Here is a 17,754-nt window from a genome sequence, read left to right on the forward strand (position 1 = left end):
TGGTATTCTGCCTTTAGAAGCGTGAATAAGCTCTTCTAGCATTTTCAAACTACTGTAATGTCAAGATTAACAGACAATTCTCTTTCCTGGTGTAACAATACAAATGTAATCAGGATGTTGCAGAGGCTTTACCCATCTTCACTTGAGTGAGCGCCTGTACTGCATTTAGCTAGGACATATCATTTTGTTACAGTGGATATGAACATGGGTAAAGACATTTTGTTGCTCAGTGACAAACACTGTCTAAAGCACACGTCCACCAGCACTGACACCGGCCACATTCTACATGGTATATGCTGTTTATACACAGAGGAATACAATATGAAAAGGATGCCACTGGGGACTGCCCACTTAAGGCAATTTGACCATATCTTTGGGGAGAAAGATTTACTTTCTCTGGGCTTACTAACAGGAACATAGTATCCTGCAATGAATGAAATGCCTTGAAATGTGCTTGCTTTTCACAAGGTTTAGGTTTAATCAACCTACTAAAGCTACTGTAAATGTGTGTGTGTAATAGTACAAAAGAATATTTCTGAATGTTCCAAATTGGCCTATGTACCAAAGCAGTTATGTATATCACAATGGTAATGAGAACAAGGTATTGTGCAGCTCTCTGTGGCTGCTCTGGGATCAAAGGGCTTTGCAGGTTACTGCAAGATATACGTTAAAATGAGCTTTTTATACAGGCCTGTGTCGAAGCAGATGATTTGAGCTTTTATCATGAGTCAAAAACACATTTCAGCTTCTTTTCAACTACATTTCAAAGCTAAGGAAGAGCTAAAAGAAGTATCATATCAGTAAATTAGATGCCTAAATTGTCTGTTGTATTACTGAGAAAACACCATGAATAATAATAAGGAGGCCAAAAGGCTGTGTAAACCTCAATAGAAAGAATGCCTTTGATGTGAAACATTTCTCTTTTTCAGCACTCAGACTTCTCTCTCTTTCACTTCAAAAGGCTTATGATCCAAATTGAATAGCGGCGTTTAACAGCCTGCATGGATACTAACCGATCTGACTTACAGTGCTTTCAAAGTTGTAAGAAAATCCAGAACTGATTTTAAGCTCCCTGTGCACCTCTTCTCTATAGTCTGATCTAGTATAAGCTACAGAACAAAAAATACAGAGTGCTTGATAACATGTGAGGATGAAAGTGCGTCTTCAGCTGGTTATTTTCCACTTCCTTGTCAGAGCTGTGTTCTCTTACACCAGCACCCTTGGAACATCAGAAGGGGGAGCTCCACTGCCTGAGTCAACAGCTTACACCAACCAAAAAGCACAAAAAGCAATATGCAGCCTACGTGGCCTTCTCTTTTATCCAGGCTGGTGCTACAGACAAAAATAAACAGGGAAGCTGTGCAGGGGCTAAAACGTGAAGACACAGAAGCCAACAACCTCAGAACTTACATCTGGCTATGGACCCCTAAGCAAAATAGTCAACAGTTATGGCATACCTTAAACAAGATGCCTCCTTCCTTTTCTCTCCTGTTAATTGATTTTATCCCACAAAAATATTTTAAACATTGTAGCTGGAGAATCCGGTCATTAACGCAAAAAAAATTTTGTCAGGAAACACAAATCTACATTACCCTAGTGATAAACATTTTCACTGAGTATTAAGTGAAAGATTCAAAACATGACTGTCATGTCAAACATGTTTTTCATTCTAGGTACTTCTCTGAGGCTTACAGTATAATTAAATTGAGAATAATTTTAAGCTTCTATTCATGAAAAAGCAATTTGAAAAATCCACTGATCCACACATTAAGGATATCTTGTTTTGCACTGCAAGGCAATTAAACATCTATGAGCAAAACAGGAAGAACAGTAATAATTCTAAGTGCCAAATTATATTGGAAAAAGCTTGAATTTTCATTTTGGCATTTTCCCAGCAGGTTTTTCTTAAGGAAATAAAAGGGAACATTTAGAAACATGCACATTACCGAGTCTGCTTGAAATTCTGCAGGGAAATGAGAGTATATCCCACTAAACTGGCACTGGCTTAAATTGTGCTTCTGCAAGACTAATGAAATTAGACATGTTGTTTCAAGCTTTATGCCATGTCAGACAATATAAAACTAAAAATGCCCTTAAGTCAATCAGAAAAGTATATTCAGCATAATTCACCCATTCCAAAAGGCTACTGAACAGGCGGGAAACAGTGGTGTGCTGGTAGGCTTACTATGGATAATATCACACATTTAATTGCTGAATTAGTAGGTAAAATCTCTCTAATCTACAAGAAAAAAAAATCTGATTTAACTGAGATCATGATTTTATTATTTTTCTGAAGTACAATTCATTAAGCATTCCTTCAAGGTTTACTATAAATTTAGAAGAAGGAAGGCATTAACAATATCATCTCATCAAACTAGAACAGAATGTACGAAGTTACCTGCTACATACTATAAACTGAATATTCTGCAGGAGACAAATGGCAGGGGAAGATAAATCTTGCACGAAGAAGCATTCATACATTTGCTGCTTTCTGTAAGCTGTACCTTAAAACTACTACTTCAAAACATAGATCCTATGTGATAAATAAAATATTTTCTTTTCTTAACTGTCCAAGACACTGTATCGTGGTGTGAAGGGATTCTTAACCTCAACATAAAGATCTCTTCTGTTACTCACTGTTTTTTTTCTTCTGGATTATTCCAGGTCTCAGAGGTCACTAATTCAGTTGCACAGGTATATTGGGTTGATGTTGGCCACGTCCATTGTTTCCTGAAGGGACACTTACCACACATGCTCCTGTGATGTCATCACACACATCTGCATGACCAAAGCACGTGCATGGTGCACAGACTCCACCAAAGATTGTGCCATTCACACGCCTGTGTCGAGGCCAGCATGACTGCAAGGAAAGTTAGATAAAAAGTTAAACATTTGTTTGAACAGAGGAAGGAACGGGATTTTTAAAATTTTGTTGGATTTGATGCTTGCACACACAACAAACATACTTGCCAAATGAATAAAAATACCAACACTTCTCTATAAAATTCTTCTTTCTGGTGCTGTGGCTTTGCACTGACCTTAGCCTTAGCGGCAGGTGTGAGATTAGAGGAAGCTTTAACTTGATTATTCTTCTGAAATGGTAAAATAAAGCAGAGAAATGAAGAACTGAAATATGACAGCATGAAAGCAAGAGGCACAGACTGAAAAACATCCAGAAGGTGAAATACTGAAGGAGAGAGAAGGAGGAAAAAACCTCAAAAAAACCAAAAATGTTCTCTGAGAAGTTCAGGCACAAAGAGCAATTAAAATACCATTTAGTCTTGTTAGGACTCTAGCAAAATGCTACACTGAAATAAAGCACAGGCTGAAAACTAGGCTATCCTTTTATTTACAGATTGTGCTCCTTAAAGGATAGGGATTTCCCTTTAAGACACTGCTCTGATATTTTTGTTTTCTTTTTTAAATGTAAAATTCAAATCAATATTAAATGTATGGCCAGTAATTTTGTAGGAAAGGTGACACCATGCAACTGTGATTCATCAGTGATAACACAGCTGATGAAATTCCATTTGCTCATAATAAGATGTTAAGCAGCAGTCTTCCTTACTATATATCTCACAAATGACTTTATAGGGTTTTTTTATAATGGCTTTAGAGCAAACTATCCTTCTACAGTAGGACTGCTCATGTGATCCAGCAATTCTGCATAATATAAAAAAAGTGCATGACAGATTTATGACCTTCAAAAGCATCTGTATAGTACAAAGAGAAAGTTTAGCACTGACAGAATACCAGAAGTATCATTTAATAAATAAAATCCTTTCCCCTTCACATACACTCTCCAAAAAGATAACAAACAGACTCTTTTTTATAAAAATAAAGATGTCCATTTTTGTCTTACTCTTGAAAAATTGAAAGTAATCTAAAGATTAATTGAAATTATTCTTTAAAAAAATCCAAAACCTGAGATATTACCCTTATTTTTCATTCTTTACATTCTTGGTTACACATTCCTAAAAAACCCCTGTAAATACAAAAAAAAATAAAAATCTAAAGTTATAAAATCCAAAATCTAAAAACAGGTTAAAAGAAATTTCTGTATTTTACTTTCTGTGGCATGAGATGCAAGTGGTTTTTACATAAATCTACAGATATTTTCCCTCTTTTGGTGACTGAAAATAATCTGTTGTGCACAGACACAAATGCTATTGCTCAAGACAAAGCTCCAAAACTCACTAATTTTAAGAGCTTAGACATGAAACTTCAATAGCAGGGCTCAGAACAGAGTACTAAAATATTACAGATTGAGGTCTTAAGAAAAGAAATTATGTAAATTTCAACAGTTGGGAAAGTTCTTGACCATCATAGTGAAGCAGGTTAAGCACAACTCCTTCTGCATTAGAAATGAAAGAGTACAGAGAATGGGAATAAATCTGAGGGAGAAGAGAAATTAGATGTGAAGATGTTGACAAAGGCAAGAAAATTCATCAGTGGAGCAACGCAACTATCACAAAGGAGTCCAATTGGTATTAGAAATTTAAAATCTTATCTGCTTTACCTGTCCTTATGGTGTTTCTACACACACAAAAATGTAGGGAATTTTATTTGGCCAGAGTCTCGTAAAAATTAAATTCTGAATTTATATAATGGAAAATCTTAAAAGAGACAGCATAATTTAAATGGGGTTGGTTGTCTTTGGAAGACTGATTATGTCAAAACATTCATAGCATGAAAATAAGAAAATAATAGTTGTTTTTAGTGCAGCAGCATTTGTGCCAGGTACCATATAATCATTATGCAGGAGACAAATACATACATTAAATCAAATAATGAAGAGAAAATGGAACTGAAAAACTGCACAGAATCAATAAAATATGACACTCTGCTTGGCTGAAACTGGCAGAAGTAAAATGAACAAGGCTGAAAGTACACAGAAGAAGAAACAAAAATGGTAACCGGAAAAAAAAAAAAAAGGATTTTTAACTTCTCTTTTCATACTTTCTTAACTACTGTCTGCCTGGAAATCTTAAAATTCACTTTTTTTTTTTTTTTTCATTCCATGCCCACTAGGATGTATCAAAACTTTAAATTTGCAGCTATATTTATGTGCTTTCTCTTGTGGAGTATGATCTTAAGTATGTATCAAATTTCAGGGACTATTTATGATTGAAAAGAAAGTTTAGCACTGGAGGACACAATGTTGGACAGACAATTTCAGCAACACCAAGACAGGAATTCTACCCAAGCCCTTCAGCTTCTACAACAAAAGTAGATACTGAAATATCTGCAATCAGGGCTTTTCCAATCACTCTCTTGGAAATCAGGCTTAAATCTGCACTGGAAGAATAAATGGAAAAGAAAAGTGAAAAAAGTGTGAAACACAGTGATACTACATCTAGAATTTTTCTTAAAATAATTGAGCAGACAGACAATGGGCAGGCTTTAAAATTATTTCTCAGCTCAGGTAAAAAAATTTTTCTCCACTTATTTTTCCATCTGTACCATTTTGGGAATGATAGGAATATCCATTAATTCCTTCAGGCCTTCTTTCTATGTTAGTTCATCTAGCCCCAGCAACAAACAACCACACTTGGCATGAGACTAGACTCTAAACCCTAAATATCACATATAAGCATGAAAATTTTTAAAGAAAAAGAGAGTTGACAAGCAAATGCCTAGAGTGCCTGTGTAAATGGCATGCTGTTTGTAGTTTTGTGAAGCAGAGCATCTTGGTGTTTGAAACTATTTCCTTAGAGGCAATGCTTTTGAAGAATGTTTTTTGGCTTCTATTCACCCCAAGCGATGCCCACGTGAGGTAGCTAATCATACATATACTTGTATGAACACATTCTGTGCGAACTAATGGCTTGGTTAGCAAAGTGGGCATTTTTCTGAGCATTATTATTTGTTACATTATTATCTGTTACAGGAGCAAAACAATGTGACACAATCCTCAGAAGAACACATGCAATTCTCAACAACTCCAAGGCAAATGGCAAAGCCCTGGGAAAACAAAAGAAGAAATTCAACCCCATCAACTCAAACAAATTGATCAGTCTTTGCTGCACACAGGTCAGATAACTGTCTTTTTCCTTCTAATTATTTTCATCCATTTGTATTATCAAATGGCTGAAGAGTACAAATATTGTTTCCACTTCCTTTTTATGAACCAAAATGTCTTTTCATAAGTTAGAAATCATCACAGGTGTAAAACTTCAGATTTTAAATATTATCAGATATAATGAACCATCATCTGGAAATAAAGGTAACTAGTCAAGCCATGGCAAATTCCTAACAAGAAGGGACAGATGTCCTATTATTTTCTACCAACACAGGTCCACTGTCTGCTTCCACCTATTCACAGTGTTAGCAACATTGAACTAGACTGCATCATGATACTCACCTCACAGGAGGTACCATCATAGCCTGGAGGACACTCACACAACTCCACTCCAGATGCTACCCTTCTCCCCCTTGAAGTGTGGTCAGCAGATTCCATAATAACACTTCTTAGTCTGGATGGTAACAAAAATTAAACGGGCAAAACAGCAAATTAGATGGATATGTGCAGCTGAATGCAATGAACACTTTATAGGGACATGCAGTGGCTTGTTTCTGTTTTCCTGCCTAAGAATAAGGAGGTTTTCATATTAATCTATTTCTTCCTAAACTATATGTCTGTAGGCTTGTTACTATATTTGTTTATCATGTGAGGGAGATTATGGTCAGATACCCACCGATAAAAATAGATCAAAAACGTCTTACAGCACTGTACCAGGCTATTCCTGGCCTGCAAGCCACATGTGCCAACTTGCATTGCAGCTGCATATAGATCAAATCTGACACTAAGCAGGGTCTTCAAAATTTATGAACCACTAGCCCAGCTTTCTAAAATATTACATTACCAAGTTTTGGATATAGGGTATTTTTACTCTGGAGATTTGACCTCTGGAAAAGATGTCAGCCCTGTCCAGAAGGATTGAGGATCTAAGTATTAAGCGTATGAAAGAAAAATGTATGTACATGAAACAAAAAAGAAATCTTCTGCCATATACCCTGGTCTCCCCAATGCCAGAGAAAAAAGTACTAAACACCTGTTGTTTAGGTGAACACTGACCATGATTTTTGTTTAAGAGCATGGAAATATGATAAGAGAAACAACAGAAGCCTTTTGATAGTCTTACAACTATTATCAGAAACAGATGTAATTTACCTCAAGAGTATCTTTCTGTGGAGAAAAACTGAGATTTGGGAGTTTAATTCTTATGAGAATTTGAAGGAACATTAACATATTACAGAGACTAAATTACTTCTATTTTCACCCAGTAATCTTAACAGAATGTTTGATAACTAAAGCTACTTCAAGAGCTTGTTTTGAAGTTGTCTTCAGCAGAAAATATCATTCATTCATGACATACATTTTATTAAAAAGGTTTTTTCCCCCTTCATAATAGGGAATTTATCTTTTGGCTGCAAAAAAATCCTGAAAATTATTTGGATGACCTTGGACAAGAAAACATCCAAGAAAAATATTTTGTTGTTGCTACAGCAGTTGGAGGAAAGCTTAAGACAGAACATTTTCCCACTCGATTATATGACTACTCCAAACAAGTTAAACATGAAAGGTAATGGGGGGAAAAAAGGGAAGATTTCTTAAACTAAGATAGAAGCTTCAGAAAACCAGAAATTTTACCACCACAATGAATATGACTGGACCTGGGAGGGACAATCATTGTGCATAATGCATTTAGAAACTTCAATCTGATTTGGTGATACTAGAACCTCTGTAAAAGGTTCTAGATACTGTTTTAAGAGAAGAATACTTCTTCCTATTCAGATCTTCAATAAATTCTCTCTGACTTTTCAGTATATCCGCTTTGCTCCATTGCTGTATATTTATTGCTGTACATTTATTTTACAACCATTCATTTGAATTTTCTTTATGATAAGATAACCAATCTCTAGGATATCAGATATCAAATAGTGACTATTTTACCTATAAAAAAATTAAAAATTTTAAAGAAGAAAACCTGTAAATGAAGAAAAGTTTTTTTAATAAAAGGTCAAATTTAATTTCTCCTTTGAACTACAGCTAGCTCCCTCTAAGCATTGATCTTGGAACAAAGAGAAGCACCAACACACAGAAACAATCCACCCAGTATTATCCCACATTTGTATTCACTGAATCATTCCAATTTTCATTACATTCTGCTATTTTCTAAATGGGATTTTAATGTGTTTAACAGTTTTTAGCATTAACAGTTATTCAGTGAAGAAAGCTACAGTGATTTTCTTTTCTCCCATTTTGATGTTGCAATTTTGATTCCTTGATGCCATTCTGCATTCATTAAAATACATAATGCTGGCAGAAATGGGGAACTGGATCCTGGAGATGCATGAACAATTTGAGGTTAGAAACCAAGACCAAATATTTAAGCTGACTGTTACTGTCAGCAGGCAACTGTTGACTTCTAAAACAAACAAGATTAAAAGGGAACGGGACGTTTCAGGCAGTATCAGCACAGTTTACTGTCTGCTGTGCCAGGCATCTGAATCACACTGGCTACATAAGGCACATGAAGTAGTGACCCAATCATTGCTCATTTGTCTTGAAGCCAATTCTGCATATGGAAAAAAACCCCTGGCCTCTTCTTCCCTCTTTCTCCTTGTGTCTAGTACTAACTCCTCTCTCTGTGACTGCAAACAAGCTATTCTCTTTAGCACTCCAATTTCCAGTGCCTATCTACATGTTTGCAACACTTACAGTCAGTGACCACTCTGAATATTGAAACTGAATAAACTAAACTTTCTTTGAAGCACAAGCTAACAGTATTAGATAAAAAAACAAAAACAGTAAGAGAGAGTTATCTTTTCTTGGCCTGTTGCTTCTACCACAGATGGACTTAACTGCAACCATTTGGAAGACCTTTCAAGTTAGAGGAGGATTAGGTTTTAAACCTAGAAGCTGGGTTCACTTTCATATTGGTTGCTACATTTCTGTATTCTCAATTTTAACTGACTTGATCATCTAATTGCCCATTCATATAAGAAAGCCTCCCAATTATGCCATGGAGCAATAACAACACTGCAAGCTTAAAATTACCTAAAAAATGTACACAAAACCATGAGTCAATTCATATTGAGTCAACCATGACTGCATTCATATTGTTTAGTGGATACTTGAAAGCATAACAGATTAGCTAATGTTTCTAGCAGGTTAAGCTAAACAAGGGTAAAAATAGAATCTTTAAATTAAAGCTCTTGTCAAGTGGAGACAGCTCTACTAAATTTTTAAGTTTTTTTCTACATGATTGCAAGAAAGTTACTTTATGCCTCCATTCTGGTCTCTTTTTAAACTCAGATTATAACAGCACCTTTGGAATCCTTACACATGTGGTGACATCCATTTTGAAAACTTTCAGTACTTAAATGAACAGGTTGCTTAATATAGCAATCTCTAATTAGTATGTTGCATAATTCTGCTGGTGCTTTGAGGCAGAAATTGTCATTCATGACAGATCTAGTAACCTTGTAATATTTCTGTCTCTCTGCCAGACCCTCTTAAACCTCTCAGAGGAATATCCATCTGTCCACTGCACATACCTGTTTAAAGACAATAAAAGCCTTCTAGTTCATATCTACTTATCTATTAAGGCTTAGGTCTACAGTATTTCTTTTCAAAAAAAGTCTTCCTTTGGAGACCATCCTTTGGAGTCCTTAATCAGCCCTAGATATGACAAAGAATATCTTCTTCATTGGATCTACATTTTCCCTGAAGAACTAAATGGACAGAATACGGAGAAAAGGGTTATTTTGCGTGATCTTAAGAGTGATGAGCACAGCTTTGCACTTAGTATGTTTCAGCATGAGTGAAAGTCAAAGAGAATATAAAACAATTGGTAATGAGGCACATCCTGAAAATTAGCAATATCCCTACACAGCAGATCATAAACTGGGCTGGATGGCAGTAGATGCTGTTGCTGGTGCCTGGAAGCATGAACTGCTCTGAAGAGACTTCACTTCGCAAATCCCACCCTAACAGGCAGAACTATCATTGCTACACCTAAAGATGAAAAACTTAATTTGTTTAATTGTGGTTGAAATTCCACATCCTCTCTTCTGTCATGCTAAACCACAATGAGCACCCTGAGAGCACTCAATGAAATTGTTTACTTTATTACACAGTAATGCAGCAACCACTGCTGTATTCTTCTCTGGTAAGAGACATCAGAGGGACAGCTAGAAATGTACCAGCAATATAAGACCATTTATAGCAAAAAAAGGATACTCTTCAAAATCACTTCTGTTCCTTCCCCTAATCCCGTTTTAACTCATTGTCTTTAAGGGACCAATCTTCACAACTCTAATGTCACTACACCTAGAAGCTGATGGCTACCAGCATGAAAAGCTTAAATTATATGTGTGTTGCAGAGCTCTTCTCACAGAGCATTTTAAAAAAATGCTTTCAGAAAATTAACACACCACTAAACTGTTCCCAAAGGCAGAATATGACAAGACTGTGAAACGGTGAGGCACCACACATGACCAAATGTCTAAAGGAGTAATCTGGGATGCAGGCAGTGATATATAGTCTTCCAAATTTGCCAGACAGCTCTGCCTTACTTACAAGGCACATTCTATAGATCATGCCAGTTCTACGTGTGTGTGCTTACCTGAGCTCTGCACTGCTGCCCAGAGGGGAGGGAATTTCATCCATCCCACCCACACTGTTCCACAGCATAGGCAGGATGGAGCCCTTACACATCCAGCACTGCACTTTCATCACAACTGCCCAGCCAAAGTGCTTTTTATAGGAGAGCCCCCCATCTCCCACCAGTACAAATGTCAGTACTCAAATATATGTAAACCTCTGATAACTGAAGTTTGTATTTCCCATAATACTTAGTAACACCTTTGGCCCAAGGAAAGTCAATCATACATATCTCCTTTAAAAGTATGCATTTCCCCTACTGCTCAGTAAGACCTCTGGCCAAAAGGAAGTCAACCTTACATATCTGCTTTAAAAATGGCATAAAAGCCCCTATTGTTCACCCCAGAATTGCTCCTGCACTCCTTTAGTTTGGAAAATTCTGAGCAATGGTTTGGGTTTTTTTTAATTTGAATGAGAAGGTAGCAGAAGATCATCACTCCCTGAGCTCCCACTAGTCTCAGCTCTAAGTTATGAATTAACAACTCATGGTCTGCTCATAGTGCATAAGAGGTGAGCTCTGACCTGGTCTTTTGGCTCTCCTCAAAAATCAGGGTGGGAAGCTGAGGGACCGTGAAAAGCTTTCAAACTGGATGCAGGGAGATGCAAAAGAATGCAAGGTTGATGACTGAATGAGCAAATTAGGAAGCAGTTTGGCCCAAACTCAAGCTAGTTATGATTCACAAACTTACTTACAGAGATGTAATACATAATAATTAACCACAGGAAAAGACAGAGACTGAAGAGATATGAATTCTTTTGCAGGGAAAAAATTTACACTGCTGAAGTTCAAATCAGAAAAATGCATGCTGTTGACACAACCTGCCTTTCAATTTAGGATATATTTTAATTACTTAAGTATTCAAATGATGGTTAGATTGCTGAAGAAATTTCACAGCAGCAAAAACTCTGTCTGTGCTCTCAGCAAATAATCACTAAATGTGCTATCAGCTCCTCCATTCCAAATTGGTTTATGCCACTGAATCAACTGATGTGCAGATTAGAGAGCATTTCAGGTTTCCTGCCTTGTGAGTAAAAAGCTACTATGCAATCAATTGCATTACACATTTTAAAAATATTACTTATGCCACCTAACTATTAATGTTAATCACACAGTATCAGGAGAGATGTTTTCTTCACCCCATCTGGAGTATTTGTTCATGCACTTAGAAAAATTTGAAATGCAAGATGAGCTTTACAGTTTCAAACACACTGCAGCAACTGAAATAGAACTGGATCATCTCATATGTCTTTAATTTTATCAGAGGACTCAGAAGAGTTCACATCAAATCAGTGAATCTGAGCAGTCCACACAGCATCTTGACATAAATCAAGGGAAAAGCTTTGGGATTAGCCAGTTCTGTGTGTGGTACTGATTAAAAACATAGAAAATTCCCCTTGAGGCACTTTTCCAGCTTGGAGACTCAGGATATTATTCTCTGGTTCACTGTTAATGTGGCCCTGTATGGTCATTAAATGGGAAAAACGATATACAAGCAATATATCATTTCCTACTTCAACATGTTATTACCGCTCTCCATGATTTACCATGTACATGGGAATTACTGTGTTCACAAAATAAACATATTTATAGAACTGTCATTCATGCCCTCATAGTCCATGTAATTTCATTTTCTTAAAAGGCTGCTTCTTTCTGTTGCCTTCCTCCTCCCGTCTACCCAAAATGAAAAACATACTAACAAAAGTTGAAAGTGTAAATGAATGCTATGGATTTCATGATAATAAATTAGAGTGTTTTAAATTACATCAGCCTTGTTCTCTGAAGAGAGAAAACAACCCTTTTGAGAAGCTGCCTGTAGCAAAGGGACCCGTTCCTCACATTCACCTGTAGATGGCATTCATCCCATTGCTGTATGTGGCTCTTATGAGGATCCTCTTCACGTTTGCAAGGATAGTCATGAACTCCCTCCTGCTGACTGGAACATCAGTGCCATGCACTGAGAAAGATTCTGGTTTCAGCACAATTTCTTCAGTGTGCTCTTCGGAAGGCTGCAGGTGAATTATCCCTTTTGGAGTGCTGATTTTCAAGTCACCTCCCTAGAGAGAGCCATGAAAGAGAGAGATTTAAACATGAAAAAAGTCTTGAAAAAAAGCCCACTGGGGTACATGATTTATTGAATAATATATTTTACAAGAATAACAAATATCAGGAATAATAGTCACTTTTCATAAACCTGAAATGGGCTTGCCTGATAGAACTGAAAAGCAGTGGAAAAGAAAGTTGCGGTGTTTCAGATAAGACCTACTGTCATGGTGCAGGTTCTACATAGGCAAAAGCAAATTCATATAATGCTGAGGTGCAAAAAAAGAGATCTACTGAAAGAATGTCAAAGTGTAACCTCAAGTGACCAACTATTTTATTTCCTCATGGATGAACAGGAAGCATTACAGTTTCCTAAGTTACTTACAATAGCTGCAATAATACCAGAGACTCCTTGAGATATTGAAGCTTTTAGTTTTCTAAAGTATATCTTTTCTCACACTAGAAAATAACTGAAAGTATGTGCACCCTTCTGTTTTGTGTCCTCAGCCATCAGACTTTACACTGAACATTTGAAAAACCAGGCCATTTTCTCTTTCTCTCTTTGTCCCTTTTTATTTCTTTTCTCTTTTTTTATTTCTTTGGCTGAAAATACTTTACCTCTATGATGACATCAGACTGAACCATCAATTTAGCTGTTTCTTCTTCTTCTTCTTCTTCTGTGATGTCATAGGAGACTGTAAATTTCAGATGTCCTCCAGCAGCTGCTACCTGGGGAATAAAAACACAGAAAAAAAGATCTAATTAAATAAAAGAAAATGGGCCTTAACCACTTGGGGGCAGTTTTCTTGAGCATTTGTAGATTTCTAGTGTTGCAAAACCACATGCAGATCCCTGAGGATTACAGCTGTTGAAGGCTGCAAATTCCTTAAACCCACAGACTAACAGAGAAATCAGAAACAGATATGAAATCTGTGCAAATTTCCACTAGATACTTGCATTAGACTTTCAGTGTATTTGTTCAGTTATATGGTTCTCATTTAGGCTGGCCTCTGTATCAGCAGCCTTAGCAACCTACAGAAAATTCAGTAACTTCAGTTTCATTGATGGAGCAAACTACCAAAATAGAAAAAAAGGGCTGTGATTTTTTTTTTTTTTTTTAGAATTAACTGTAACCTAAAGTAAGAATTTTCCCTGATGGAGTCAAATAAATTTACTTTAAAAGAATGCTTCAGCCCTTTCACTCAGTTTGACCCAATCTACAATGTGAGACGTCAATGACCAGGCTCTTGTGTCATGGCAATATATTTTTTCCATGCTCTTTTAGCCCCCAGGATCATGGCATGGACACAAGTTATTCCATTATAAATGGAATGTAGTATTATGCAAATCCAAAGTTGCAGACTTGAATGACAGAGTTCACCACAGAAATAATGCTTTCTGTTAATTGATTGGAAGCAGTATAAGTAAATAAAATCCTGCTAGAGCTACATTTTGAGTTTTAAATGTGTCTGCTTCATACTTCATTGTAATGTGAGCCTCCTCTCTGAGAATATTAAAATCACAGGGATTCTTCTGCCCTTCCAATGCCTACTGCTGAGCACAGACCAAATTTGTGAATCTTTTACAAAGAGAATAATCTGGTTATCCTCAAAGCCATATTTGTTCATCACACTAAATGCTTTTGCACACAGTAACAAAAAGCAGTGAAACTCAACATCTTCATTATTTAAGGATTAATCTAATTCAAGGGATGAAAAAACGGTTCCAGCATTTAAGGCCTGGAAATCAACTGATTTTGAATTAGTGATAAAGGTATATAAAAACCCCATATCTGAGGCTGTAGACCTAATTTTTAAGTTAAAGCCAGAAAATTCCCTCCAATTCATAACCTGCATCTTGGACCATAGAATGTAGGATCATAGAATATCTCAAGCTGGAAGGCACTCATACTAACTTGGTCACTTTCCTCTTGACATACTTTAATAGTCTGATGTCCTTGAGGTGCCCAAAAGTACACACACTGCTTGAGGTGAGGCTGCCCCAGCTCAGAGCAGAGCAGGACAATCCCCTCCCTTGCTCAGCTGCAATGCCGTCCCTGATGCCCCCCAGGACACGCTTGGCTCTCCTGGCTGCCAGGGCACTGCTGACTCATGTTCAACTTGTCATCAACCCAAACCCCCTGATCTCTTTCCACAGTGCTGCTCTCCAGCCTCTTACCTCACAATTTGTGTGTATAAGCAGGAGTACCCAATCCCAGGGACAGAATCCAGCACTTGCTTCTGTTAGCTTTTGCTGGCGATGGCCCAGCTCTCTAGCCTGTCCAGGTCTCTCTGTAAGGCCTCTCTCTCTACCCTTGATGGAATCTGCAGCTCCTCCTAGCTCAGTCACTAGCAAACAATGGCATCACTTGTTTATCTACACAGTGTCCAAACCTGCTGGGACCAATGCAACCACTTAAAAGCCTTGACCATAACAACATGAAAAGACTTTTTTCTTCCTTGTCTACAGCTGTTAGAGCATTTTTGTTTTGCCCGTGGTCAAGTCTAAGCACTGGTTTGTAACTGCTAGAGGAATGTAGAAAATTTAGATATCTGAAATGCTGCAAGAAGTACCCAGAATTTCTTTCAGCTGTAGACAAACATTTTAGAAGAGTAAGTTTTGCAGAATTTTATCATTTCTATTTCAAGTTCAGACTAATGACAAAGATCTAAGAAAGTGGAAATAATAGGGAAAAAAAGATTAGGCATTTTCAGGTAGCCCATAAAAATTATGAACCAATACAGGTTTTACTTTTTCCCAGCTACATAACCTTTACCTTAGTATATAAAAATGCAACACAAGAACTCACAAGTCACAAAGCAGGGAAAAAAAAAAAAGGAAAATAAAAAGAAAAAACCCTAAAGGAAAGGCAGCTAGAATGGATTATGGACTCCTAATATATAACCAACAGGAAGCACAAGAGGAAAGGGGTGGGTGGCCTAGTCCAAAAAAGAGAACAGTCAGAGGAAATAGGAAAATAATTTTAAAAATATAGGAGTCTGGAAAAATGCAGTGGCCATTTTTATTTTCCTGTGGCAACTGCAGGGAAGGCATGAAGAAGATTCAGCTTGACTATACAAAAAGCTGATTGTCAGGATGGTCAAAACAGTACCAAATTACTCGAAAATGCTATTGAAGTAGTTTATTAATTAGCAGCAGTTCAACATGTCAGAGATACTCTGTATATGATGCCTAGGAGTTGGAATATGATTAAGAAGTCTCTTGAGGTCTCTGCTAGCCATAGCAGTCTGAGTTTCAGTCCTGCAACTGGCAAGATTTCCATATCACGAACAGGATCACACACTGAAGACAAGGTCCCCAAAAGGCACTTGCTGTAGAGAATACCTCACAGTTCAGAGCATGTATTTACCTTGTATACAGATTAGAAAAAACCCTAAACTTACATAAACCAAAAAGTATAACTTCCTTTTGTCATTGTTTGCAACAGTCATTTCCTTCCTCTGCATATTTGAAGTACAAGTTCATTGACAGGTAAAGGAATTCAGAGGTCAATCCATGTGCTGCATGTCACCTTGCGCAAAAAGTACTTTTCACTGAATTTTAAATATAACTGCAATACATAAATTGCGCACCTATGAGATCCCTCTACTTTCATGTTTTTCTCTGTATCACCCAAAGATTCAGAGTTCTGCTTCAAGGACTGTCATTTGAGACCATCAACACCAAAGAGACCAAGGCATAAAAGTTTGCCTGGCTGGTGACAAAGGCATGTATTGTTGAGTCAAGAATAACTGTATAAAAATGTCAGGGAAGTTCCACAGAATTTCTGTTGTCTCTCCCACCTGTTTTTAGATTAATGCATCAAATACTTATTTCCAGTTTTGGAGGCAGAATCTTTGTGTTCAAGAAAAGTCACAGACTCCCCACAGAAATAACAAGCACAGGAGAGAGAAAACACAGCTATCTTAGTTCTAGTCCAAGAAGTTTCTGGCAGATAAGTTTTTGGGGCTTTTTGCAATTTTTCACTGCTAGCTGAACTTTACTATTATGTTACATGCTCTTAAGAGAGCAGACAAGACTTTTTTACACCATAATAGAGGGTCAACCAAAACTGAAGCAGAAAAGATATTTCCTTTCCTGTGAACAACTGCCCATGCTCAACAGCAAAAGAGCTGGGGGGTAGGAGGAAGAACCCAGTATTACCCTGTGTAAAGCATGTTTTGATGTTATATGCTTGTCCCACTAAAATTACTTCTAAGCCAAGATAAGTGATAGTAGACCACAAATACTTACAATACTGAAAACAAACAACATTTCTACAAATATTGGCAAGGCTAGAGATGAGGAAAGCTTGCAACTCTTCATATGGAAATCAAACTTTACAAGTATTTCTCTTCCTGCACTTAGTGAATGTGCTGCCAATACTTTCCAAGGCAAGCTGTCAGGATCTCTCCTGCTAATGTCCTTGGAGAATATCTCCTTCTTATACAGATTTATATTCCATCTTGTTGTTGAGTTCTACATGAAGATTCACACTCTGCCTCTCCAATGCCTCTTGTAACTCTGCCTATAAAGGTTTAGCACTTTGTCCACTGCACTGCGGGCTGCCTCATTGCTTCTGAACATCTGCCAAATGTAACTTGGGAAGATTAGGAGCTATCTCCATTAAAAAGGGTGCTGATTACAATCCCTTATCTCATTAAGCTGTAAAATGCTCTTCTGTCAGTTAAGAAAGACTCAGTTTGTGATTAAAGCACCTAAATATGAACTGGAGCATCTGATATGGCACTATGTGATTATGTGTAGGCAACTGGAAGAAGTCCTCCATAGAGTCCAAGGAAAGTGGCTGGTTGGTAACCCCACCAAAGGACAACCTTCAAATCATTCCTCTTTGTATTTAGAGTTAAAAAGTAACTTGGAAAACATAACATTTTGCAAATGAATAAAAAAATTATGCACTAAGTGTATTATTGAAATAGAATGAATACATGTTGCTCAGATATTTGGTAGTAAATTCTGCACAACAATGGATTTAACTAATAAGGGCTTGGATTTCAGGCCTAATCCAAGAGAACATAAC

At 37.0% G+C, this 17,754-nt stretch overlaps 1 protein-coding gene across 4 annotated transcripts in view; it reads right to left on the reverse strand.

Annotated features, from left to right (window-relative positions):
• LAMA2 (laminin subunit alpha 2) overlaps window positions 1–17,754 on the reverse strand; it is a 335,421-nt gene that overhangs the window by 141,827 nt on the left and 175,840 nt on the right. For all 4 annotated transcript variants that reach the window (XM_030945040.1, XM_030945039.1, XM_030945038.1 and 1 more), the window contains exons 13-16: window positions 13,332–13,442; window positions 12,516–12,727; window positions 6,365–6,476; window positions 2,747–2,860 (exon numbers count right to left, since the gene is read on the reverse strand). In XM_030945040.1, the coding sequence (XP_030800900.1) occupies window positions 2,747–2,860; window positions 6,365–6,476; window positions 12,516–12,727; window positions 13,332–13,442 (549 nt within the window). The remainder of the gene's footprint in view (window positions 1–2,746; window positions 2,861–6,364; window positions 6,477–12,515; window positions 12,728–13,331; window positions 13,443–17,754) is intronic.

This window comes from Camarhynchus parvulus, chromosome 3 (assembly GCF_901933205.1).
Source record: "Camarhynchus parvulus chromosome 3, STF_HiC, whole genome shotgun sequence".
In the NCBI taxonomy this organism is placed as follows: domain Eukaryota; kingdom Metazoa; phylum Chordata; class Aves; order Passeriformes; family Thraupidae; genus Camarhynchus; species Camarhynchus parvulus.